This window comes from Callorhinchus milii, unplaced genomic scaffold, assembly GCF_018977255.1.
Source record: "Callorhinchus milii isolate IMCB2004 unplaced genomic scaffold, IMCB_Cmil_1.0 Scaffold6, whole genome shotgun sequence".
Classification (NCBI taxonomy): Eukaryota; Metazoa; Chordata; class Chondrichthyes; order Chimaeriformes; family Callorhinchidae; genus Callorhinchus; species Callorhinchus milii.
The window spans coordinates 22,773,347-22,799,987 of record NW_024704747.1 but is presented as its reverse complement, the minus strand read 5'-3'; the positions used below and the strand labels follow the sequence as shown (position 1 = coordinate 22,799,987).

At 37.3% G+C, this 26,641-nt stretch overlaps 2 protein-coding genes across 3 annotated transcripts; one reads left to right on the top strand and one right to left on the bottom strand.

The window, feature by feature from the left end:
• The first annotated feature begins 1,140 nt into the window (after positions 1-1,140).
• ankar (ankyrin and armadillo repeat containing) lies at positions 1,141-20,844 on the top strand. Its single transcript, XM_042336455.1, has 23 exons — positions 1,141-1,830; positions 2,638-3,075; positions 4,393-4,556; positions 5,350-5,465; positions 5,934-6,114; positions 6,716-6,938; positions 7,192-7,224; positions 7,752-7,953; positions 8,480-8,688; positions 9,537-9,641; positions 11,103-11,347; positions 12,137-12,305; positions 13,176-13,417; positions 14,040-14,193; positions 14,643-14,804; positions 15,057-15,163; positions 16,122-16,244; positions 16,619-16,777; positions 17,556-17,673; positions 18,474-18,583; positions 18,931-19,127; positions 19,230-19,273; positions 20,505-20,844. Exons 1-23 carry the CDS (start codon positions 1,212-1,214, stop codon positions 20,672-20,674), a joined length of 4,290 nt encoding a protein of 1,429 aa, XP_042192389.1. The 5' UTR covers positions 1,141-1,211; the 3' UTR covers positions 20,675-20,844.
• Positions 20,845-21,079: 235 nt separating this feature from the next.
• osgepl1 (O-sialoglycoprotein endopeptidase-like 1) lies at positions 21,080-26,618 on the bottom strand. Of its 2 annotated transcripts, none has more exons than XM_042336453.1 (7): positions 26,157-26,618; positions 24,283-24,670; positions 23,422-23,626; positions 22,924-23,072; positions 22,001-22,131; positions 21,521-21,592; positions 21,080-21,286 (listed from the first exon to the last, which is right to left on the bottom strand). In XM_042336453.1, exons 1-7 carry the CDS (start codon positions 26,468-26,470, stop codon positions 21,205-21,207), a joined length of 1,341 nt encoding a protein of 446 aa, XP_042192387.1. In that variant the 5' UTR covers positions 26,471-26,618; the 3' UTR covers positions 21,080-21,204. The 2 variants fall into 2 exon arrangements, with proteins under 2 accessions (XP_042192387.1, XP_042192388.1); XM_042336454.1 differs by lacking the exon at positions 26,157-26,618 and adding an exon at positions 25,508-25,527.
• Positions 26,619-26,641: the final 23 nt, after the last annotated feature.

Sequence of the window (26,641 nt, the reverse complement as noted above, 5' to 3'; positions counted from 1 at the left end):
AGGCTCTGACACTACAAAACACAGGTTCAACACATCACTTGCTCCAACAACTTAAGACCTGCACCTGTACATCACTCCAGGTCCAGCACACAAGCGAGAACAGCCTCCAAGTGCAATACAAGATCGACTCCAGTACAACACAACACAGACTCCAGCAACGTTACTACACCGGCTCCAATAACTCAGCAGTGGATCCAGTAACAGGAACTCATTCGAGCCACTTTCATGTGAAACATACTGTCGTGTGGATACGTACTGTCATATTGACAATGTGGAAACATTAACCTGTCCTTTTGGCAAACCTTATTAGAGGTATATAAGTGTTTAAATGGTATTCAGAAAGTAACTCGGAACAGTTCTTTCCAGATGCTACCAGACAGCAGAACAAGAGGACACATGTTTAGAGCTGCAAAGAGCCATTTCAGAACAGACACCAGGAAGTATTTTTTTTAACCAAGAGGTTAATTAAGGATTGGAATAGATTGCTAGGCAGGGTGATTGAGGTCAGGATGCTGGACTCATTTTTTAAAAAGTTGATCGCGTGATGGGAGGACGTTAGGTAGGATATTCGGGAAAATTTAGATCAAAGGGGATCATGGCCTTCTTCACCTGTACCTATTATGATCTTGTGATACTTTGCTTGCTTGCCAATTTTTCACAACTAATGTTCTGAAGAGAGGTGTTGAGGAAGATTACGCGGTCAACAGTGTTGAAGGCATCAGAGGATAAAGGGCAAGGAGGATGAAGTGGGGCAGTGACCTACGGTTGGAATGATAAAGGCTGATATTGATAACTTTGATCTGGTTAATCACATTTCTGTGGGTTGGTTGGAGCTGGACTGGAGGGACTTGAACAAGGAATGGTCAGAGAGGTGGGCACATGGTTGGGTGGCAACAATGAAAGATCCTTGCAAGGAAGAACATGTCACAGATAAGGCAGAAATTTGTGAAAATTGAAAAGGTTGGCTTTTTAAGGGTTAGTACCTTCAGGAGAGTAGGAAACTGTTCTGACATCAATGTTACAGATGCAGATTGAAAGGCCATTGTAATATCGATAGCTTTTTATGTAATATCATCTTAAAAACAGTCAATTAGAACATAATTGGTTGATGAAGTGTACACGCCTCACTGTAAACAAAGATTAAACCAACTATTAAAAATAATGTCCCTGTACTGAAATTGTACTGATATTTTGTAGGTTAAACTGGGAGAATGGCAAGGTCTTCCTCTCAACATGCCTCTAGTAAAAGTGTACATAGTAATGAAGAAATTGAAGAAGTTGACGAGTCTTACTTGGCTGCCCTTGCAGTAGAAAGGAATACAAAAGCCTTTTTTGACAAATATGATAGAAATGAACTTCAGGAATTGGTCGCCGCAACCTACTGCAGCTGGCTACAAACCAGTGAAGAGATTCGCCTTCCAGTAGAGTTCCCCAATGGACTCATAAACCAAATGAATGACTTCAGCCATTCGAATATTGTTATTCTAGCACCAGTAGAGCCAAACGCTCCTTTGGACTATAAAGAAGTCCATCAAATTCTGAAGGAATTGGTGATTGGAATTTTTAGCCTGAACCAAATCCCATCTATTCATTTCCAAGCCAACTATGATTGCAGTACCACGTGTCTTCTGCCACCAGCTTATTATGACAGTCGAGTTGGGCAGCTTTTGATAAACGTAGATTACACAATGAAAACACTTTGGCATGGAGTCTGTGTTCCGAAGGAAAAAAGGAAGAGATATGCAGAATGGTGGCGAGCCAATGTGGACTTAGAAAATAATGGAATTCCTCAAGCAAGGAAGTACACAGTTACTGATTTTCTTGCAGCAGGTACAGTAATGTGAAACACAGACTTGGTCAATCATATTTGGATTTAAGTTCAGGAATATTATTTAACCTGCAAACAGTGATTTCAATGCCCAGAACCCAAAGGTGCTATCATTCTGCACTTAAAGAATTTGAAAAATGTATTAAAATTCATTGCTATTTTAATTTAACACTTATATAGAGAAATATTGCTTTAGATACAGCTGACAGATTGTAAAATGTTTAGTAGAATCAAATATTATTTTTTTAATCATTATTTTAAAATAATTAAAATCATTATTTTAAAATATATGATAAATATGATTAAATGTATGGATGAATATGAATAATGAAAGATATAATTTAGGCTAAATAAAGAAATCTGGCACATTTAATATTGTAAATAATGCGTAAATATTGTGGAGTTCTGTAGCTCAGTGGTTAGAGCACTCGCTTTGCAAGTGAGAGACCTGAGTTCAATTCCAGGCAGAGGGCGAAACCTTGGGCAAGTTTCCTTACTCCACACAGAGCCTAATAATAATAATCCCTCCAAAACCAAAAACAATAATAAATTGGTCATTTTCAATCTACGACTGTTTGTGGGACATTGCTGTGCGCAATTGGCTGCCGCGTTCGCACACAAATATACAGTCAATTCACTTTACAGTGTGTTCTGTGAAGTGCTTTGGGACGTCCTCCCGACGTGAAAAGCGCTATATCAAATGCAAGGATTATTATTATTATTATTAATTATATTTTTGATGTTCCAAATAAGTCTGACTTCCTCCAATTCTTTTAAAATATATTAAAATATATTTAATTGTAACTTAGGTCTTACAGATGTTTCAACAGACCCAGATTTTGAAGGAATATATAGTGATGATGTAAACACTGACCCAACATATGAGCCCAACAGCTGTCTGGAGAAGCAACTATTTATGGAGTATGCAGACAGTTTTTTGTTACAAATAATTTTGCACAATACCTATGTCAAACAGCATGAGAATATTTTTGTCTATGAAACAGCCTACACCCTCAATAATGCGATACAGCTTACAGACGACAAATTTGATCCAGTAATCTACCAGAAACTTCAACAGAGACTGGGACTCCAACAGAAAGTGGTTTTGAATTATCTTGAGAGGAAAGAAGAGATCCAACAAAACATGGCCTACCTCAAACTGATTGCCTTCCTTGTGCCACTTCTTCTCGGACTAAAGAAGAAGAGAAAGGTCCCAGAACTGAGCAGGTTCCTACCTGCATTTTCAGGTAAAATGTGCTATTTATAATACAGTACCTTGTTTGATAAATTTTAGTAATTAGTCTGACACTAAAAATAGAGGATAAGAAAGCCTCGTTTTTAAAAATCAATCCAAATTATCTTTCTAACGTACATTTTTGTTCCAAGGGATAATTTTCTTCTGAGGTTACGTTTTTATTATTATTATTATTATTACTCTCTTCTGTACTATGCACCTGCTGCAGCCAAGAGGGTGGAGTATGCACTAGTCCCCAGGGCAACCCCACTGCTTACAAGTCACCGGGAAGTATACGGTATTGTGTAGTGACGACCTGTCCAGTTTTTCTTCTCCCTCTTGTCTCAGTCCGCTCCCTCCACTTGGCGGACACCGGCCTGCTTCGGCTCCCCTGCACTTCCCTCCCCACCAAAGGTGGTCGGGCATTCAGCATACCTGCCCCCACACGCTGGAACTCTATCCCTCAAACCTTCTGCCTCACCTCCTCTCTTGCCTCCTTCAAGTTCCTTCTGAGGAGCCTTTTTAAAAAGACTTACAACAGAAATCAGCAGAGAAAAACAAAAGAAATCTAATTTCTTTGTAAATTGCAATTACATTGATTGTGAGATTCCTTTCAGATCCTGGTATGAACACTCTACCATAGTATTCATACCATTACCAGGCTGAATATAGGGAATGTTAATCTTAAATTTCCTTCAGATATAAATAATTGATGATATGGTCGGTTGCATAAGACTTGTGGAGAGAGTAGATTTGCCAGAAATAAAAGTAGAGCAGAAAGTCTGAATACATCACCAATAAATTGATGTCATGCCATCAAAATTCATAAATAATGCTCTGTATATGAATTAGGTACCAACAAGGGCAATCAATTTATTTAATAATCTATCTGCAGAGTTTTTACTGTGATGTTAATGCAGAAAACACAAGCTGATGAAATAAAGCACTTGTTGGTAAGGACACAGAAAAACTCCAGAAGAACTTTGTTTCATGGGTTGTACCCATTAAATCAAAAAAACAGTTATTTTAACTAATGCACAGCACTGAATTTGCTAAATTATGAACAGAGACAGACCTCTTGGTGTATGATGAATCATATAATGAAAGGGCATTTGGAATTTCATGAATAGTTAAGATAATATAGATATGCAATTATTTTACTTAAAATGACTAATGATGCTTCAATATGTGCAAAATATAATTTTAGAACATCTGTGAGACTCTGCATTTGTACGCACAGTATTACCTCTTAATAAACTGTAGAGAGTAGGATCCATACTGTCATTACATAATATAATTGAAATGCTCTCTACCCCCTAATTCTCAACAGATGAAAAGCTAAAGACTGATCGCATCTTACCACCTTTTCTCCTTGGTGAGAGCTTCCGTTGTCAGCATTTTACATACCCACCAAACCAATATTTTCATCTGCATGGTGGGATTGAATTTGATTTAGGAACTCCTCCAATCACATATTTTTCTAGAGAAATGAAGGTACTTCTCCAGTAATTGATGACTTTTTCTTATTATATTTTGATATTGACAAAACTGAGGCTATCCTGCTTGGCTCCCATCATTGCCTAAGGTGAGGAGGCACTGATAGGTGCTGATCGGAATAGCCTTAGTTCACTCTACGATAGGTGCTATGTTGTTGGTGATCTGCTATGTCCCTTTTCATGCTCTCTCTTGGCTTCCCTAATCTCTTTTATTACCTGTTCGTCTATAATGTTTTACTTAACTCAGCAGTGTTACAACCCTGTATTTTCTAATAATCTTTGTAAATCTCCCTTTTTTCTCTTTAATTTAGTTTCACTGTTGATCTATTTTGGAACATTTTTTGTACTTATCTGACTTCAGCTACAGCATCAGTTAAACTCAGTGTCCTTAGGATAAGGAGATTGAAGCACCATTGATCCTCCATCTAAACAATAAAATGACACTCACTGCCTGAGTTTACACATAAACTTGCCACTTGGTTGAAGCACAGGTGAACAGCTAGCATCTCTGCTGCTGTGTACTTTACGAGCTAGTAACAGAAGGTAGGGAAGGAGAAGAAAATGCACGCGCATTTTTTTAATGCAAGTTAATGAGGTAACACAAGACATCCACAAAAACACACAGTCACTCCACTACAGTATATCCCGTGAAGCGCTTTGGGACACCCTCCCAACATGAAAGGCGCTATAACAAATGTAAGGATTATTATTATAATATTCCTTTGTTTTCTTGATATTTATAAAACTGTAAGTAATAATAAATGCTATAAAACTATTGTGTTTTGATGCAGGATTCCGCTACAGATATCCAAACTGAAGCAGCAAGCTATCTGAATCAACTGCTACACTCTGATGTATTATACAGGGGGCAATTTCCCATTCCTATTATGGAGTTTAGTGGAAAAAGGTAACAGTCTGGTAAAAGGGATAATTCAGCTGCAGTATAAATACTTTACATAATAACTGCAGCATTTATTCACTGTATTTGGTGTTGCTTCGTTATCCCAAATGTTTAAAATACATAATTTAGAGAAAGTTGCTGCACTAATTGTGACTTCTGGGTTGTAACTGAAACAATTTAATTTGCCACCAAAATCAGTACAACAACTGATGAAACATCTCAGCACACAAGGCCAGCAAAGGCTGCTTTTGCTTTCTAACATTTTGTAATTTGGGGGTCTTTTCTCAGGCATGAAACAGCCCAAAAGCTTAGTACTGCATAATCCAGTGTGTAAATGATGCATTATCAATATCTCATGTTTGGTTTAACTTGCACATTAAGGAAGGAAATGCAGTGGCTTTGTTCCAATTGGCTCAGTTCACTATTAACATGTTTGAAACCTCTTTCTGTGATATTGTGTTTCTACTTTTACAGCTATTATGCAATCTCTGTAGACCTGGAAACCTTCTTCCAACACTTTAACAAGGCTCCTTGGTGGGGAGTCATGAGTGAAACAATCTCCTCGCTTAAATCCAAGAAACTACCATTAAGTGATATACAGTTGTATGAACAGTTAAAGAAAAAGTTTGGTACTAAAAAGGCCATGAAGTGCAAGGTACTGAAAATGTAGGTTATTAATTGTTGTTCCATTGAATTGCTAGGGGACAGACGTTTTCACAAATTCTACATTAACTGCTGATTATCTGGTTAGGCTCTGCTGGAAATCTGTGTATTTATGTTCAATGAAAACAGAGATAGGTTGGGTTGTTTTTTCTCTCTCTGTCACAATGAAAGTAGCCCCCAGTATGAGTCACCATAATTATGAGTATGGAGTCCACAGTCTAATTGAACAGGCTGAATGTACTGAATGGTCTTTCTTCATCCATATTTACCAGTGTTTTATGTACTGTTAAAAAATACAGATGAATCTTAGATCTGCTAATAACACCATTTTAGAGGTCCCTATGAGGTCCACATGTCTCTAATTTGCTGGGTGGTTACATAAATTTTACCAATCCTGAAGTCTTGCAAAACTGATCTAAGTGCCCGTCTGTTGGAAGTGGAAACGTATTCAATTAGCATCTCACAAAGGTACAAATACACTGAATAAACAAGTTCATTTTTCCTGAATTGTTGAGGAAATCAGTTTTAAATAAAATGTACTAGGGAGTTAAATATCATGAAATGATCCTGTTTTTTGTATGTTCCTTGTTTAGAATTTGCCCACAGCTCTCCTGTCTTCTGTTGATAGTGGACTTGTTGCTATCTTTCACACATTATGCCACAATAATCCAACATCTCATCTCGCTGTTTTGGATGAAGTTGGTTATCCACTTGTTTATCATGCTGCCATGTATAACCATCCACCAATTATCTATCAGTTGGCTACAAGTGGCCTGAAACTAAATCAACGTCGCAGCATCTATTACCAGAAATCAAGTAAGCCCAGCTATCTAACCACGGGCTCAAATAGATGCACATAACACATCTGGGAGGTATAGTTATCTGTTGCCTGCCACTTATGTATCAATAGCATGTTTTATTTTATTACATAATAATAAATTATTCAACAATTTGAAAAATTACCTCATTTGGAAGACAACAAACAAATAGCCTTTACATTTTGCCTTGTGTTCTTAAGATTGAATTTGTTTATTTAGTAATTTATTCCTTACTGTTTTTTGACTTTTAGATAGATCACCTAACATAAATGAGGAAAAAATTGGTAAGTTCTAAATAAATATTTTCATGTATTACTTATTTTAAAATCGAGGGCTCCATACCATTTATCTTGACCGTAAGGCAAACACCAACAAATCATCTTTAACATTTGAACTGATTGTTGTAGGTTTAGGTATTTTATTTAAGTGTTTTAACAATATAATTAGAAAAAAATTAATAATAAATCAGTCACTTCAATCCACAACTGTTTGTGGGACACTGCTATGCACAATTGGCTACCGCGATTCACCTACAAAATATACAGTCAATTCACTTTACAGTATATTCTGTGAAGCGCTTTGAGACATCTCGAAGATGTAATAAGGCGCTGTATGAAATACAATGGTTATTATTATTAATTTAGATGCGCACATCCCAAAGCACTGGACTTTATTATTGGTCATGAAATGTTTTTATTAAGTCCCATCGATGGGAAGTAACAGTGTGGTGCTTTTGTTCTACCTATTAAAATAGAAAGTTGTAGCTTTCTAAATTTGCCTTATGTTTCAGTAGTATTTGCTTTGTTTACAGGACCAACTGCTCTTCACGCTGCAGCAAAATGTGGATCATTGGGAGCACTGACTTGCCTCCTAGCCCTGCAGGCAGATTACATGAAGACTGATGGACGAGGCTGGACACCAATGCACTTTGCTGCATTTTTTGACCACATTCCCTGTGTTAGGGCTCTGTATAGGAAAAATCCCAATTTGTTGGACTTAGAGACAACAGCTGAGTAAGTGTGCTACAATGTCATCTGGGAAGCAGTCAAATAATTTTAAGATAAGCAGACATGTTATTCAGTAAATACTATACTGAGGGTTACGTTCATGAATGCTGGGAGAGTGCTGCATTTTCAGAGGTACCGTCTTTCAAATGAGGTATTAAACTGAGGTCCCAGTTGCCTGTTCAGGTAGACGCATGGGAGGGAAAGCTAGATTCCCCATTAGGTTAGCCCTCTCTATTAATGTAATATATTTTCCACTGGACGGATCTTAAAACAATAGTAAGGGAATAGGCCACCTATCCCATCTGCAGGACACAGGAGCTATCAAGAGAAATAGACCAAAATGGGACAACGTCAGGAAAAAAATGTGTGCACACCTCCATTGAAGACCGCTTATCTTCAAAAGACATTAGACTGCAAGACTGCCTATTTTAGGAAACTGTAAATATTAGCCGATGTAATATATTTTCAAAGATTGATACAACTAAGTCTTAAATGTTAGCATTATTAATTTGTAATGTTATTTTTGTTTTAGATATCGCTCAACTCCACTATTACTTGCTGCCATGGTGGGTGCACTTGATGTGCTCCAATACCTCTTATCTATTGGTGCAAACTGGAGAAAGACGGACAGTAAAGGAAACAATCTGATTCATTTAGCAGCATTGTACTTCCACACAGAAGTCCTCAAGTATTTTATTGAGCAGGATATGCCAGGGCTACCAGTCTGGAACCTCCTTATAGGCATGTACTTGCTTTCACTCAAAATTAACATGTGGATTTCTCCCCATTAACATAGAATGATGGTAGGAAAAAATATGCACTCTTTGATTGTGAGCACAATCAAACACCTCACCTGACATCCACAGAGGTTACTGCAGACCAAATGGGAGGAACAACTTGGGCCGATATTTTCCCAATATTTTGTAATGCGTAACATTCTCCTTTCAACAAAATGCAAAATTCACCTGTAAATAAAGTGCTACATGAATGTTTCAATTGATTTTGTTACTTCTGTCATTCATTGATTCTCTAGACCTTTTTATATTTCTTATAATGTACCAGAAATTATGCACAAATTAAAAAGCTGAAGATGTAAAATATCCTCTCGCAAGCGAGAGGACCTGGGTTTGATTCCCGGCAGAGTGAAACGTTGGGCAGCTTTCCTTACTCCACGTGCCTCTATTTACCTAGCAGTAAGTAGGAACCTGCTCGATAGGCTGATCGCTTTTCCGGGGGTAATAATCCCTTCCAAAAGAAATTAAGAAATAATTATAATAATTTGGTCACTCAATCCACTATTGTTTGTGGGACACCGCTGTGCGCAATTGGCTGTTGCGTTTCACCACAAAATATACAGTCAATTTACTTTACAATATATTCTGTGAAGCACTTGGAGACCTCTCTAAGATGTGATAAGCCACTATATCAAATGCAAGGATTATTATTATTATATATTTTTAAGTAATACCACTAATAATTTGAAGTACCATAAACACATGTGCAGAGCACACATCTGCTTACTCTTAAGTTAGTTTGTGTATGAAAAGCAGAGATGGATGTTTACCATTTTCTTGTTTACTCTTCCCTAGGAATGGTGGAGACTTTTGAATATTATAGGAATGAAATGGGAGTGAGGGCACTTGAGGTACTTTGTGTGGCAAAGGAAACTTACTGGAAATCAATTATTGATGCAGGTAAGAAAAGTTAAAGATACCAGCTTACAACAAGCGAGAAAACAAATTTGTGAAAATATTCCCCATCAGCAAACGTAACATTTTGATAAGGTACTTATGAGATCTATTTAAATCTTGGTGTTAATGATCGCGTAATAAATGATGGACTATATACATAAATGGCTCGGACTTGGGTATAGAGAGCAAAAGTTTTACAGTTTGCAAGTGACACAAAACTTGGAAATCGTACTACACAGTGCGGAGATTGGTAGCAGACTGCAGGAGGGTAAAATGGGCAAACACATGGCAGATGAAGTTTAATGCAAAGAAACGTGAGGTGATACATTTGGAATGAGAAGAGGCAATATACACTAAATAATAATCCTTGCATTTTGATATAGCGCTTTTCACGTCTTCTCGTCGTCTCAAAGCGCTTCACAGAATAGACTGTAAAGTGAATTGACAGTATATTTGTGGGCGAATCATGGCAGCCAATTGCACACAGCAGTGTCCCACAAACAGTCGTGGATTGAAAATGACCAATTTATTATTGTTTTGTTTTGGAGGGTTTATTATGGTACTACTATGGTATTATAAATGGTACAGTTTTAAATGGGGTTCAGGAGCAAAGAGACCTGGGTTTCACATACACAGATCGTTGAAGGTGGCAGGACAGGTTGATAGAGCTGTTAAAAAGAATATGGGATCCTTGGCTTTATAAATAGAGGCATAGAGTACAAAAGCAAGAAAGTTCCGTTAAACCTTTGTAAGTCACTGGGTTAGGCCTCAGCTGGAGTATTGTGTCCAATTTTGGGCACCACACTTTAGGAAGGCCTTGGAGATTAGACTTAACATAATGGTAACAGGGATGAGGAACTTTAGTTATGTGGAGAGACTAGAGAAGCTGGGTTTGTTCTCCTTAGAGCACAGAAGGTTAAGGGAAGATTTCATGGAGGTCAAAATTTTGAGGGGTTTTGATAGAGTAGATAGTAAATAGATAGTAGATTTAACTATTCTCATTTGTAGAAGTTATCATCTATACAATGCCATTTGTAATGTGCACCAGAGACAGTGAATTCTGATAATAGGTTGCACAATAAAATCCAGTAATACTGCAGTAATATGATCACAAAGCATTAATGTCCTTTTACCAACAACTTAAAAGCAGTATTTAAACTCAAAAACAATTTCTTCCCAGAGGTGGAGGGGAATTTCTTGGTGGATTGAATATTTTTGTATGAATGTGTCTCAGCGTCTTCATTGCCCCAGCCTTTGCAGTTGTTAGACATTTTCATTAGTGCCTCCTCTAATATGCAATAATATGAATGTAACTGTGACACATGAAGCCACTGAATGTCTTATCCATTAAATGTAAGCCAGGGGTAGATTATGTCAAGAATGGCTTCTCGTGTCCTGGAGTCCTATAGTGTTTCAGGAGATTGTATTGTACTTCTTGCTGACTATTTAAATTCTCTCATCTAGATGGCATTCCTGCTCTCGTGAATATGTTACGCAGCCAACACAAGACACTGCAGTGTGTTGCTGCTGCTGTGCTGTGTAATATATCCAATCATCAGTTAGTTTGTCACAGTATTGTTCAGGCTAAGATCATTCCAGAGCTTATTGAATTACTGATGTCCCCTGAACCTGAGCTTCAGTCACGCTGTTCCCTCCTCCTGTACGATATTGGCCAGATTGATGATAACGCTGCTGTGATTGTTAGACTAGTAAGTATTGCTTATTTGTAGCATTAAAATAACTACAGATTACAAACCACAGTATTCCCAAACAGATCAATCATTACGAATTGGGACATGTTATTAGGCTTTTAATAACATTTATTTAAAGAGTAGTTCCTTTGCTACCTCATGAAAATGACAGCATTGCTCATTGGTTGCAAAGCTGCAGACCAGAAGCTCACAGTTTGAATCACAGTCTGTACTGAATTAGTTGTTTTCTGCTAAGGTGACCATAGAGTGTTGCATGATTTAACAATCTACTTAATAATAATAAAATAATCCTTGAATTTGATATAGTGCTTTTCACGTCAGGAGGATACCTAAAACAGTAACAAAAGAGCTAGAATCTTAAAAATTTGCAAGAGATGAATGAAATAATATTTCTAGCTGTTGTCTTTACAAAAAGATGGGTAAAAGAGAGTTACAATATTGAAACACGATTAGCATACTGATGAGAAACAAAACCACAAGACCAAAACTTGAGCAGTTTACAATTGTCTCAGATAGACAAGTTTGCATATCTCAACATTTTCCCAAATGTCTGATTTTTTTTCTAAAAGGTTTTTGTAAGGTCTTCTGTTTTCATCTGGATGACTTTTCCTTTTCACTCTTGTAACCTCCATGTCTGCCCATCATTTTGCAATATGGGCTCTTTACCTTTTTGTGTGAAAAAAGCTTTCTTTCCCCTCTAAAATGAATCAATGGAGTTTCTTTGTAATTTGAATTTGGAAACACTGCTCTTGTTTCAATTGATTATTTATTCTCTTGATTTCTTAGGGTGGAATCTCTCCTATGGTGAAGCTCTTGAGTTCAAAAATTGAAGATGTGCTGGTAAATGTAATTAAATGCCTGATGGCCATATATAAAGAAAACCCAGACCATCAGACCTTAGTAGCACAGGAAGGAGCTATTCCTCTATTGGTGGAAATGTTGTCAATGACATCGGGTAACTTATTTTTAGCCTTTTTTTTAGTATTGAACCTTTTAAAAAGAAGTTTTGTATGAAGCATTCAAGACTTTGCTTAGAGCTGTATTATTAATTTCCTTTTCAATCACTTCATGCTAGTTTTTAAATGCATATTAGTTTAATATAATATGTACAGTGCGTGTCACCTCCTTGTAAAAGGCAGTGAACTAAATCCCCAAATTCAATGCATATATTGTAAAGAATATTACCAGCTTTGCTGGGGTTACTAATCCTGTTATTCAACTCCTTCTCTTCCCTGACTTCCCATCAGCAATTTGCATTATTAATAATAATATAACTGATGTGAGGCTCTTAACATGTAAAAAAAGGTAGATGTGAACCCATATCCTACCATTGTATGACACAAAAACTCCTCCATCAAGTTCTTGTTCATAGAAATTAAGGAAATACATTTTTGTAAGAGGATTTTATAAGGAAATAAATACACTCACTGGTGTTTATACCAGTGTTTGGAATTAGATGTGTTAGGGCGGGTGTTCCCTTAATTTATATTCTTTCTACATCATTCCTAATTTATTTGTTCAAATGTTAAAGGATAACTATGTGGCTCCATAGAGAATTCCTATAAAATTTGATTTTATTGAAATCAAATTTATTTTTTTAAAAAACTGGATGTATCTTGGATTAAGCATTTACTATTTGTAGCAAGAGTTTAACTTGTTTTATTTCCCCAGATAAATTCGATTTTTATTATTTTAATAATTCCTATAAAGGATTCAAATAATGCAATAACAAATCAAGTATCTTGCTAATGCTTTTTAATTCAGAATTTGTATGATAGCTACAGACAGCTCCAACTTGGGTAGTTTATGTGCAATTGCTGGATAGATGTTTTGCAGGAGACAGCTTCAATTGCACTGGCTGAACTTGCTTGTGACCACAGAAGCAATCAAGTTTCAATAGCAGACGAAGGTTCAGTAGACTTACTGATAAATATTCTCGGGGGAACCAAACTCCATTTACAATTGAAAGCAGCAAAAACCGTTGAAGCTTTAGCTGACAGAAATCCTACCATACAAAAAGCATTCCTAGAAAGATCTGCAGACAAATATCTCTTAAAGCTTCTCAAGGTACTGTATTTTACTGTATTTTACAAACATATTTTTCTTAAACATCTTTTTTTTAAAAAAACTGATTTGCTTGTCCAATGTGCACTATAAAATAATTCATGAATGGCAAGGAAAGGATGTAGATATATGAAAGCCATAGTTCTGTGAATGGTATTATTTATTGAATTTCTTTGTAAAAAAAAGACAAATTGGTACTTAAACAATTTTTTGCCCACAAATAAAATATAAAGTGAGTTTTATTTACAAAGGTATTCTCTCTTTAAAAATGTAGCCCATTACCATTACCAAAGGCCTACTGCCTTTCAGCTAAGGTGAGTGAAATGATTCCTAGGTTTTACCATCAAAATCTACAACACTACAATAGTGGTACAAAAAGGTAGCTTGTCTAAGGTTTTCATTTGTACACCATCTTTTAATACACCATTTTTTAATCACTTAGTAATCATCAAGTCTTATAATGTGTTATCACGGTAATATTGCTGGAAAGTTATATGGATTTGTATGGATACAAAGTTTCTAGACATTGCCTATATACTAAGTTAGTAAAATATAATGATTCTGTCAGACAAAACAATGTATTAACCTCATCCAGCGCAGACTATAAATGATTTTGATTCTTCAGGTATTTGATCTTGAAGTCCGAGAACAAGCATCAACAGCCATTTGGGCACTGGCAGGAAATGCTGAGAAACAACAAAAAAGTATGGCAGAACAAATTGGTTATAGTTTCATCATTGATCTGTTATTATCCCCATCTGATAATATGCGTTATGTTGGTAAGTGGCTCTTTTTCAAATAAGAATGTTTTCATCTGTTCGGATACACTAGAAAATGGAACATAAATCAATAGTATCCTTCAACTTAGGTATAGCAAGGCAACATACTGGAACACCAATACAGAATGCCTTTGCAGCACTTTTATATTCCAGACCCCTTGTTATAAAGTCCAAAGTTATAAGAACAACATAAGTTGTTATAAGTTATAGATAATTAAGAAGTGCTTCTGGCGGTAAATATATACAAGATGTTGCTTCACAAAATGTTGCATTTTTCCAAATAAATAAAAACACATTTAAGATTGCATTAATGTGGATCACTAGTTTCACTTTATCAATTACAGTACATTTGCCGAATTGTGGATTGGATGAATTCTAGGAGAATGTGCTGGTTAATTAATTTATAAAGCGATAGTTTGCCTTATTTGAAATTATAATGCTTTCTTCAGGCTCTGAGGCAGTGATTTCCATAAGCAAAGACAACAAGGAATACCAAAATCAGATTTGTGCAGCAAATGGAATCCCTCCTTTGGTCCGAATTTTACGAAGATCTGAATCAACTGTGCGAACATTACTGAGAGCCATCGTTGCATTGGGGACTCTGTGTATTGGTTTGTATATTCCAGCTATTTGGTATTATTTTATCTATCATGTAAGTATATGTTGTTACATTATATTTCAGATGTATGCCCAAACCATGTTTAAGTGTCCATTTTTACCTTGCACTCATATTGACTATGAGCCTGCTGTTGCACGTGTAAATGTACAAATGAAGAGATGAATAAACCGTATCATTTAGATCTAATTAAATCATATGCACTTAAGTTAAGAATATAACTGATGTTTCTGTTCTTACTTTACAGGGGTGGCATATATAAATAATGAATTCTGTCAAAATAAAATCGCAGAAGAAGGTGGCATGACTAGCCTTGTTGATTTGTTGAGTTTTGAAACAACCCTTGAAGTTAAGGTAACAAAGGGAGGGCACGGTGAGATGTACAGCTCACTCCAGAAACAGGGTTGAAGTCAGCAGCACATGTTTTGCTGTGGCTGGTGATCCTCTGAATTCATCAGCACACTGGTTTCCCCTCTTGCTGGAAACAAGTGCTACTGAACTAATTGGAAAGTGATATTCATGGCTGACATTCACTTCATAGCTGATATGTTCACACTGTACCAAAAACATTATTCTAGCAATGCTAAAGTGTCCAGAGTCATTGTCCCAGTATAAGAATCAACAATACAAAAATCACTAATGAGTGAAAATCTTTTCAAACGATATAAAGTAAAATCCCCTGCCCCATTCTAGGTGTTTCACTCCAGCTCAGTTGGTAGTACTCTTGCTTCTGAGTCAGAAGGTTGTGGGTTTAAGCCCTACACAAGGACTTTGAACTCACGATCTAGACTGGCCAGTGCAGTGATGGGGCTGTGCTGCATTGTCAGAGGTGCCATCCTCCGAATGAGACTGTTCAAGTGGACCTTAAAGATCCAATGGCAGTATTCAAAAAGTGATGGATGTTTCAACTGGTATCCTGGCCAACAATCTCCCAAATAAAATTGGTCATTCACTTCATAGCTGTTTGTAGCACATTGCTGTATGCAAATTATCTTTTGCATTTGCCTACAAAATACAGTCACTGCACTTTACTGTGAATCCTATGAAGCACTTTGAGTCATCCTCCTGATGTAAAAGGGGACAAATGCAAGGATAATAATAAATATATTAATTAATGTTAAATAATAATAAATGCTGACCAGGAATATGCAGCTATGCATATGCAAGATGGACTTTCTCTCCGTTTCTCTGGAATTATATGTGCTTATGATTGAAACTTTAAAGTAGTACATTAGTACCTTAACTGCTGGGAAAATGTTTTCTTTCAACACAAAAATTATTGTTAATTCCCACATTTATTTTATGTGAGTAGGTTGAAGTGGTCCATGCCCTTGCACGCATTGTGTTGGGAAACCCTAAATTGCAGTTAAGTTTGCACAATAACAAGGATTTCTCCTATCGAATTCCACTGAGCCTTTTGACAACTGGAGACAAAGTAAGTGCAGTAAAGTTGTATAAAATATTTTAAGGAAAACAATCAGATATGCAAAATGCTTCCGCTGATGATGTAATAGATAAAATGACTTGAGTACCCATGCAAACTAGGAGGTACTATATTCAAACCCTGAAGTGTCCTGGTTTATCAGGGGGCCAGTCAGGTATACTGTAGTTGGGTAGAGCAATTGGCAGAGGGGGGAGGAGGTAGAAAGAGTTTTTTGTTCTGATTGCTATCTATTCCAAGTCAGTGTTGAGTTTGCCTGCAAAGCTATAATTCAGCAAAAAGCTCTATCTTTTTTCTATTAGTTATAATTGAATTGTCTGACAGGAACACATTACAGGACGTAACTTATCACACTTATGGTTTTGCAGAAGATAGGTTTGCGAGCAGGATCTGCTTTAGCTCTGTTTTCATACAACAACCCTGCACAGCAGGCATTGATCCTTGACTGTGGGGGAATTCAGATGTCAATCTATGAAGATTTTCTGCAGTCCAAGAATGAGGAAGAGAAAGTCTCTGCTTCGTTTCAGGTATTCCGCCTGTCAAAACAGTCCCCAGTGCCGAATAGTTTATCGCCCACAAAATATACAGTCAATTCACTTTATAGTATATTCTGTGAAGCTCTTTGAGGCGTCTCAAAGATGTGATGAGGTGCTATATCAAATGCAAGGATATTATTATTTCTTTGACTAAACATTCCTTGCACATTATACTATTTTTCTGCACCTTTGGGCTAGGCATTAAAAGTACTGTAATTATTTTTTATTTTAAAAAATATTATTGAATTAACATTGTAACCATATCCAAATGAGAATTTATGCAGTTTGTTAAGTGGTTTCTATATTGCTAGTATTCCCTTATTCACAGGTACATAACATTAGTACAATAGTTATGGAGAATTATAGCGCCAAGAAGGAAGAGACAACGGATCACAAGTGTCAAAAAAAAATCTTTAAATGGAAACCTCTTCCACATACATTCTCAGAAGACTATACGCACTCCAGTGCACAAATTATTGAAATATTATAGATGCTTTGAAAGTAAATAGATTCAATCTGATTACATGTGCTAATGTATTCAAAAAAAATACAAAGAATCCCTACAGATTCCCCTTCAAAGGTGGACAAAGGGTAACTCAGTGTATAGAGGTTTATATTTAATGATTTAAGTCGATTGCACTAAAACCTACTGCATATCGAATAAGTAATAACATGAAACGGTAAAAACTAAGAAAAGTCCTTTCAAACTACCAAGACACCGAGCTCCTTTCAGCATCAGGATAATAATATCTTTTTCTGTTTGATACAGATTGTTGCATTGGGCAAAGTCATTGTAGGCAGGGATGTGGTTGCATTGTCAGCTATGGGCATTACAACCTTAGTCAAACTACTAACGTCACACAACTTTACCACAGTTATTAAAGCAGGTAAAAGGGCTTTATTATGTGCTTACTGTTTTTAGTAATCTGGAGAAATCCATATCAATATATTTCAGTACAGATACAATTATGATTAAAAACTCTATTAATCCTGATATTAGAACTAATTGGGAGTAGTGGCACTCTATAATATTCGTAATTATTCTTTTTTAATCTGTATTGTAACAAAACATTATGGTTGGCTCTCCCAAGCAGAATTAGTCATTCTTGAGCCTTCATTGGACAGCTGTTTACTGATTTTGTTTCTTAACAGCTTCTATGAGGCTGACAGCAGAAACTCCGCAAGTAATTATTTAAATGTCATGTTTGATAAACAGTGAATTTCGGTTTTTTTTGGTCTCTTTCCATTCCCCTACACTAAATTGCATTGTTACTGAAATTCATTGAATGGGGTAATTGCTAAAAGATTAATTGGTTTCTGACATTGTCAAGCTTTATACCTCATCCAAACTAACTCCTGTTAAAGGAGCATGAACTAACTTCAGTAACAAACTGGAAGTGCTAATTGGTGACATTTGTTTTGTGCACTTTGTTATAATGTGAGTTCTGAGTTTATTAACCCAAACAACTGTGCTGAAACATGGTCAGCCTGTACATGGAACTCCCAGTGGGTGTTTGCAAACTCCTAAGTATGGTGATGGATATTCATGTGTGTCAAATACCCGACTGTTCAAAAAATAAGCACCTGTCATTTAATTTGCAATACTGAAGTAGAATTGCTGCAAATTATGCCTTTTTTTTAACAGTAAGAATTTTTTGACCATTTTGCTAAATGGTTTTCCTTCCAGGGGAACTCCTGGCCGCTCTATGTCGCACCAGAGGAGGCATTTCTGATGCTATTGTTACTATGGGAGCTGTGGAAAAATTATGCGCACATTTAGACTCTACCAATGAACAGGTAAAGGAAACACAACCAAAAAGCGTACTATCTTCTGAATTTGCCTATGTGTATTAATACTATATGGTTAGTTGGGAGACTCAAATGTCTCACAATTCCAATCTTTCCTGAAAACTATCTGTATCTTCTCTCATCTTATTGTTACCAAATGGATAATGAAGGTCAATAAGAAGGCAACGATAATGTTTATTGATTTTGGTACATATATTGTACTAAAAAGGCAACGCTGGTTGCATCCATATATGTTTTTGGAATAAATTTAAGATATTTATCAACTTGCACTTTCACCATCACCTTTGACCTTAAAAAATACACAGGCATACAGAAACTCTTTCTGGTTGTTTCAGATTCAGAAGGTTTGTGCTGTAACTCTGGGATACTTAACATTTAATCTTACTGCTCAGCGTCGCCTGATGGTGCAGTGCAGGAATCAACCCAAATTATTTGACCTTTTAATAAGTGCATTGAGCATAGATGCCACCATCTGCATGGATTTCATTGAAGAATTCAAAAGGCAAAAAAAAATGGGGCTTCCTTCACAAAGGTATGATATCACCTGTTCAAGAAATGTTGCAATTCTGGAAAATCTCTCAACATATTAAATATTAATGAGTCGGTAACACTGCTTTTCTTTGATTTAAACCAGCTTGGAAATAAATGGCGGTCCACCAGTCATACCAATCAGGAAAGGTAAATAATATCAATATCCTTAAATTCAGCAGATGTTTGTAAGTACCGTAATTCACAAACCACCCATAGGTGTTGAAAGGTGATTTTTTAAATTAATGTTATGCTTATCATTTGCCATCGTTATCAGATATGATTTAACATAATAAAAATAATCCTTGTATCTGATATAGTGCCTAGAACATCAAGCAAGTACTTCACAAAGTCTCTTTGAAGTTTGTATTTCTAGGCAAATCTGAACTAATGCTTCATAGAGATTACAATTAATGCCCATTGGATATGATCACATCCATATGAGATTTTTATATCTCTTAAATCTAATGATTCTCAGTGAATTGCCTGTTTTTTTTACCTTAGGTATCTATCTCATTGTGTAGTAATTCCTAGATATAGAACAAAAGGCTTGTCTCTCTGATGATTCTTACACTTACTGTGTAAAGCATAAACTGGATAAAGTGAAAGGAATTTGGATAATAATAACCTGGGGGCAAAAAATCTACCTGGAACTAATGTTACTCTATTTTTGTAGCTTGTCAAATTTAACCAACATAGGCAAATTCTTAAATGCAGCCAATTTTCTGTAAGTTCTTTTAAGAACTACAGAAGTGAGCTTCAGAGTTAAGACAAAATTTTAATTATTTGCCAAATTCTGGATGATCTAAAATGCTCTATAAATAGAGCAAATCTGGACCCAGGTGGAATTTCTTTCCAACTCCTAATGGATGTAAATCCACAGCATAAAGCTTTCCAAAATATCAGAAGAGGAACTATCAGGATAGCTCTTGTGGAAAGTGGAAATGGCTTGTTGATTTATGATTGGTGCTATTTTGAGGCTGGAATTGATGCACAGATCAATCAGCGTAGAGAAAACATTTACCTGACCAAGGAATGCTGACAATGTATGGATAAAGTTCTGTTCCCCATCTCCTGATATCCTTCACAATAGTGAGAATCAACAAATAAACAAGGCAAAAAAATCTGGATAAATGTCATTACTGTTCGAGTTCAACACTTTTTTAAAATAGTCTCTATGGGCATCGTACATTTGCAACAGAGTTTTCCTCTGTGAAAGAGATTATAAAAATATGAATTAGATCGGCGAATAATGAGTCCATATATCGATGAGGAGGGGGTCACCTTTTTATGGGGTCTGTTATTCCTGGAGTACTGAAATGAAAGTTTGATTTAAAGTTTAGATTTGATAATCTAAATGAATATTTTATTATCACTACAGTGAGACCAAAATCTGTCGGTGTACCTTACAAAGAATCTCAAAAAGTAGGTTTCCGAACAAAGTCTGCACCTGCAGTGTCATCTGAAAAACCCAAGACTGCTGTTAATCAGAGCAAGAATGCTCAGGCACTTGATATGAAGAAACTAAAGGACAAACAGGTGACGAAATAGAAGAAAAGAAAACAAATCTCTCGTCAAGTTTTGTCTCTTCCTCTATGATATGCACATGATGTACATATTTGGGGGCATTATGAGGAAGAGATTTATATTTGCTCATCTCAGCAGGAAAATCCATGAAAAGCATTTAAAAAATAAAGCCATCTGAAGTTGTTAAAGGTCAACAACCTTGTGTGTGTTTCTTAACCTGACAATTGTTACAACTTACAGTTGATTACATACAAACAATTAAAGAACTATACCCCAATTTTACCTGTTTGACTTATTTCATATATATTGATTGCTAGCCAAAATGCTGCTTTGCTTGTTAGCCCCAATAAATAAATATTTATATTCATACATTCCTATTTTCCTTAAAACATTTCTCAAATAATAGAACCACATCCTGATACTTAAATAGCTTAAAACATTTTTATTGTACTTAACATATAATTAGTGGAACAAAATATGTGTAGTTTTCAAATCCTATGCACTATTCCTTATAATTGTTTGTGATTTTACTTCAGTTCCAAAATAAAATCTATTCATTTTATCTTCAGTTTCAAACTTGGAACTTTGAGAGCCGCATTCTTGACTTGTTCTGAAAAATCTTTTCCAAGAGGGGCTCTGTAGGCCAAAATAAGCATATCAAGTAAATTCCCAGTCGCATCAATACATTTATCATTTACATATGCTTTTCTTAAAATGGTTAACAATTACAGGCTAACCCTTAAACCACAGATTTGTCACAATTTTGAACACAGCTTTAAATAACCATATGGGCTCACAATGTACAGGTACAATGTGAGTTACTCAGATGTGTTTAAAAAAAACTAGATGTGTAAAAGCTTTGTCACTTACTTTGGCTCATAATGGATCGTTTTAGGATTATGCAGTACACCTATTCCTGCTTGAAGCCTCTCAATCCCATTCCTAAAGACAAAGTAAATTTTAGCAGTGACGGATTTTAGATCCAACAAAAAACAGTCTGTTTTCAGAATTTGTTTTACTAGCAATACATGTGCAAGTTATAGTCAAGGGGGTCATTAAATACAAAATGAAGTGTATTTAGTAGAAACATATAAAAGACAATACTTCAATGAACCATTTAGTGTTTATAACATTCATGTAAAAAGGTTGCATAGTATGGTGGATGTAAACTATTGTTCAAAGGCTGACAATAGAGGATGATATGCTTAGGCTATCAGAAGTATTTTTGTTTTGACACATTGCTTAGCACACTTTATTTAAATGTTTTGAAGTCTGTCATTTAAATATGTGCATTGACGAATCATAGTGTTCAATATTTCGAAGTAGGATGATCCATTTCATGGCTCTCACCATGCAATCATGATGCCATTGTCTGTGCAAAGCTCAGGCGGAGGGCAATGCATTGAGAATCCATTTGCTTCAGTTACTATCTGAAGAACTTTTCTGATGTATTGATTACTCGCTACACCTCCTGATATCACCTGAAAGAAAAATATAAATATTCTACAAATGCAAAGATAAGAACTCTTAAGTACTTTGGGACACTAACCTGCATAAGGGATGCTATATAAATGCACGTTATTGTTAAGACCCTTTTTCAAAATAACTTGAATATTTGTGTTCACATTTATATGCTTATTTCTCGTAATGAAACGGGAATTAATCCGAAGTAATAAATATAAATTCATATGAATTATTTTTTCTTCCACTTTAATTCCCCTCTGCTGTTCTTCAGCTAGGAAAGTAGATAGTTGAGCTGCTTTTAGATTTCTGCAAAAGTGGCGTTTCCTTCATTACCATAATGTGAGTTGGTAAGGACAAGAACATTTGTTTCTTTCTAAATTTCTCTCAATGGGAGGCATACTCTCCCTCTGGGCCTCTGATAGATTCATTCTGAAAATGTTTACTGATTTTCCTTCCTTCCAAGTGAAGTTCCTGGCCTGCACCCAGTAATATAGCAGGTCATGACTGAGACTGCCAAATCAGCAAGAAAAGGCCACGAGCACTAATCTATGTTCTACCACTTTTATGCCATAGTGCGCAACAATAATAATAATAATCCTTGCATTTGATATAGCGCTTCTAACGTCTTCTAGACGTCTCAAAGCACTTCATAGAATAGACTGTAAAGTGAACTGATTATCTATTTGTGAATGAAACCCGGCAGCCAATTGCGCACAGCAGTGTCCCACAAACAGTCGTGGATTGAAGTGACCAATTTATTATCAATAAATAAACACAGTAAGAAATGCAGAAAACTGTGAGATACTAACCAAGGCTGCATTTGTTTGAGGCAGCAAACCTTCCTGCTTGCAAAAGAGAATTGCTCGTTGGGTACGCTTTGCTATGTGCATAGCCACTGTATATTGTACGGCAGCAGCAATGTCACTGGCACAAGCTAGAATCTGTCCCTCCTGGAGACCTGGCTTAAAAAAAATTCATGCAGTGAGTAAAGCAGCACTTATAATAATAATAATAATAATCCTTCCATTTGATATAGCGCCTTATCACGTCTTTGAGACGTCTCAAAGTGCTTCACAGAATATACTGTACAGTAAATTGATTGTATATTTTGTGGGCAAAACACAGCAGCCAATTACATACAAGCAGCATCCCACAAACAGTCATGGATTAAGTGTACAAATTATTATTAGTAGTTTTTTTACCCTATTCCCATAAACTGTGTGACCTGGCTTAAAAAAAATGCAGCAAATCAAGCAGCACTTGAATGATTCACCAGAGTAATCAGAAATCTATACGTCTCATCCCACCTTCGTCACTTTCCTTTTTGATAATTATTTGATTGACTTGGTTTCGCAAACCAGAAAACGAAAAGTTGCAGTCTGGGCGCTGGCTCATAGGAATCTTTAGAGTAATATTCAGCCGGTCTCCACTTTTTGACAAGTGCTCAATGGCTTCTCCACCACTCATTGTAGAGCAATCTGGGTGATTCTTCAGTGATAATCTTCTTGCAACCTGCGGGATGAAGATCATTATAGTGTAAATGACTGATGCTAAACAAACAATATTGCTAGTACTTTCTAGATTGTAAGATAGACAAGTTAAAGTATATTTGGGTGCCATGAGTTCAAAATGGGTTAAGGACAATTTTACACCAGGGAGATCATGTTTCATATAAATTTTTTGCAGTAGTTTATAAGTCAAATTATTACTGCACTTTCCATAAGAAATTGTAACAGGGCATATAAATATATAAAATAAAAATATTTACCTAAGCAATAAATGAACCAATGGGTACTAATTGTACCTAGTTGGATATTACGTATGGTAAATTTAAATAATATTCATTAGAGTTGATGTTTCGACAATTCTACATACAGGATATCTCTTAAAATGCCTCTTTCACTTTACACATTGACGTAAGTGAATAAAGTGTAAGACAACCAAATGTTAAATATTCTAAATTAATGAAGAACATAATCTGGCAAGATGTTGCATGTCCTCTCAAATTAGTAAGTGCATATTTAATTTTTTAAAAAGTTTTATATGTAATAAAAGGCTTGGTAATACATGCTCTGTAACACGATAAATGGATAAAGAACTTTAAAGTTACAGTAAAAGTTTTTTTTTGTTTGTTCAAAGCCAGTTTTAAAGTTTAGCTCTATACTTACCTTATCTAAAGTGTCTCCAGGGGCTTCATCCAGTGACTGCCCGAGGAGAAGAAAATCTGACACCCCACGAGCAACTGCCAGCAAACAGTGGCCACCAGAAACCAAGAGGACCAGGAAAGGAAATTCCACTGAATGTAGCATTCTAACAGTTAATGCATGTGCCTCCATATGGTGAATTGGAATAAAGGGTCTCTTATATTGCTGCACAAGATTTAAGCTGTACGTTAGCCCCACTTCCAAGCTAAATGCAAGTCCGGGTTTTACGGTAGTTGCTATTGCTGTTAGTTCCTGAAGAGGTACACCACTCTTTTCCACAGCTTCTTGCACCACTCTTTCAATGTTCTCTTTGTGTAGCCTCCCAGCCACTGGTGGAATTATACCACCAGCCCTATAGTAAAACAAAATACACCAAACACAATTGCAAACCAGCATCTGCTGCAAGTAAATTAAACCGTATAATTTTGTCACTCAATCTACGGCTGTGGGACACTGCTGTGCACAATCGGCTGCCAAGTTTCGCATAGAGACAGTCAATTCACTTTACAGTATATTCTGAGAAGCGCTTTCAAAGACATGATAAGACGCTATATCAAATGCAAGGATTATTATTATTGGCAACAACCAACTTAACATTTGATTGCTAACCATGCTTTTAGTCACCATTAGTTTTAAAACCACTGCTGGAAGAAGATGGAGAAGTTCCAGAGAGTGGGGCAGAGAACAGTCTGAAAGCTCTTGTATTGATTGCAGGGCAGAGCACACGGGGGGCATGAAGCCAGGCCAGAGTTGGTGGAGCAAAGGAAGTGTTTGAAATTAAATTGAGTTATAATTTGACATTGGAGGAACTTTGCATTAAAGTTTCCTAACCACGGAACAAGCAGAAACTATTCTGGGGTTTATCCAATGTGGCAAATCTAACATCATTGTCTCAACCAGCGTGCCTGTGCACATGATGTTGTACAGTGTACTATTGCCTGTGTGGGCATATTATAATAATAATAATCCTTGCATTTGATATAGCGCTTTTCACATCTTCTCGACGTCTCAAAGCGCTTCACAGAATACACTGTAAAGTGAATTGACTGTATATTTGTGGGCGAACGCGGCAGCCAATTGCGCACAGCAATGTCCCACAAACAGTCGTAGATTGAAAATGACCAATTTATTATTGTTTTGGGTTTTGGAGGGATTATTATTAGGCTCTGTGTGGAGTAAGGAAACTTGCCCAAGGTTTCGCCCTGTGCCTGGAATTGAACCCAGGTGTCTCGCTTGCAAAGCGAGTGCTCTAACCGCTGAGCTACAGGACTCCACCTGTGGCTGGACTTCATTGCAACTGCAAGACATCAGGCGGAGAAGGATAGCGTGGGATACACAGGAGAAATCGGTCAATGTTAGAACGAGTTGAGAGAATAAATCTGCCAGATTCCAATTCCGGCGGTTTGTCTCCAATGCAAACCCCGCGAGACCTCCGCACTCTCCAGCGAATCCGCGGGAGACGGGATCAGGCTCCCGCTGTACCAAACGCGAGGGCTATCGGGGTTCGCGGGCGGGCGGCCGGGTGGCCGGGCGGCCGGGCCCGATTGACCGCCGCGTTCCCCCCGCGCCAGCGCGTACAGCCAATTCACGTCTCGCCGGCGCCCCCGCGCAAAGCGCCTTCGAGACCTCCGGACGACCTGACACGGCGCTGTAATCGCATTGCAAGGATTACCACTACCATCGTCGTCGTCATGGTGAATTATCATCAACAGTATTGTTATTATTATTATTATTATTAATATCAATACTAGTCCAGGGCAATAGGAACAGCCGACAATAATAAACAACAAGGAATCGGTCGCCACAGCCCTGCGCGCGCGTGGTGTTTAATTGCATACTCGAGGTGGGTTTGCTTCTGAGAGTGCAGCGCATCGCCCAGGACTCTGCCCGTCTCGTCCACCACCGCAGCGCCCGTCTCGTCACAGCTGGTCTCGATGCCCAGGACAGCCCTGGGCTGAGTGTGGAGCCGAGCCCGAGCCCGAGCCCGAGTGTCAGCCCGAGTGACAACCCGAGTGTCAGCCCGAGCCCGAGTGTCAGCCCGAGTGTCAGCCCGAGCCCGAGTGACAACCCGAGCGTCAGCCCGAGCGACAGCCCGAGCGGCCCCCAGCCCGAGCGCCGCCGCCAGATTGACAGCTCGGGCCCCGGGCGCCATGGCTACCGCGGGCCGCGCGACGTTCCAGCCGCGAGACCGCCTCTCCTCTGCGCGCTACACTGTTGCTGCAGCAGCGCTCTTCGCTACCGCTCTCCCCACCGGCACACACACAGCCTCTCCCACTTCTCTCTCTCTCTCACTCCCTCCCTCCTCCCCTCCCTCCTTCTCCCC

What these genes read in the sequence shown, in the direction of transcription:
- ankar (XM_042336455.1), top strand. Translation starts at nt 1,212, where the DNA reads ATGGCAAGGTCTTCCTCTCAACATGCCTCTAGTAAAAGTGTACATAGT. An exon ending in GAAATCAATTATTGATGCAG is followed by an intron (nt 9,642 to 11,102) that starts GTAAGAAAAGTT and finishes TCTCTCATCTAG; the next exon opens with ATGGCATTCCTGCTCTCGTG. An exon ending in AATGTTGTCAATGACATCGG is followed by an intron (nt 12,306 to 13,175) that starts GTAACTTATTTT and finishes ATTGCTGGATAG; the next exon opens with ATGTTTTGCAGGAGACAGCT.
- osgepl1 (XM_042336453.1), bottom strand. Translation starts at nt 26,470, where the DNA reads ATGGCGCCCGGGGCCCGAGCTGTCAATCTGGCGGCGGCGCTCGGGCTG. An exon ending in CAGAAGCAAACCCACCTCGA is followed by an intron (nt 24,671 to 26,156) that starts GTATGCAATTAA and finishes GTTTTACTATAG; the next exon opens with GGCTGGTGGTATAATTCCAC. An exon ending in CAAAAAGGAAAGTGACGAAG is followed by an intron (nt 23,073 to 23,421) that starts GTGGGATGAGAC and finishes TTTTTAAGCCAG; the next exon opens with GTCTCCAGGAGGGACAGATT.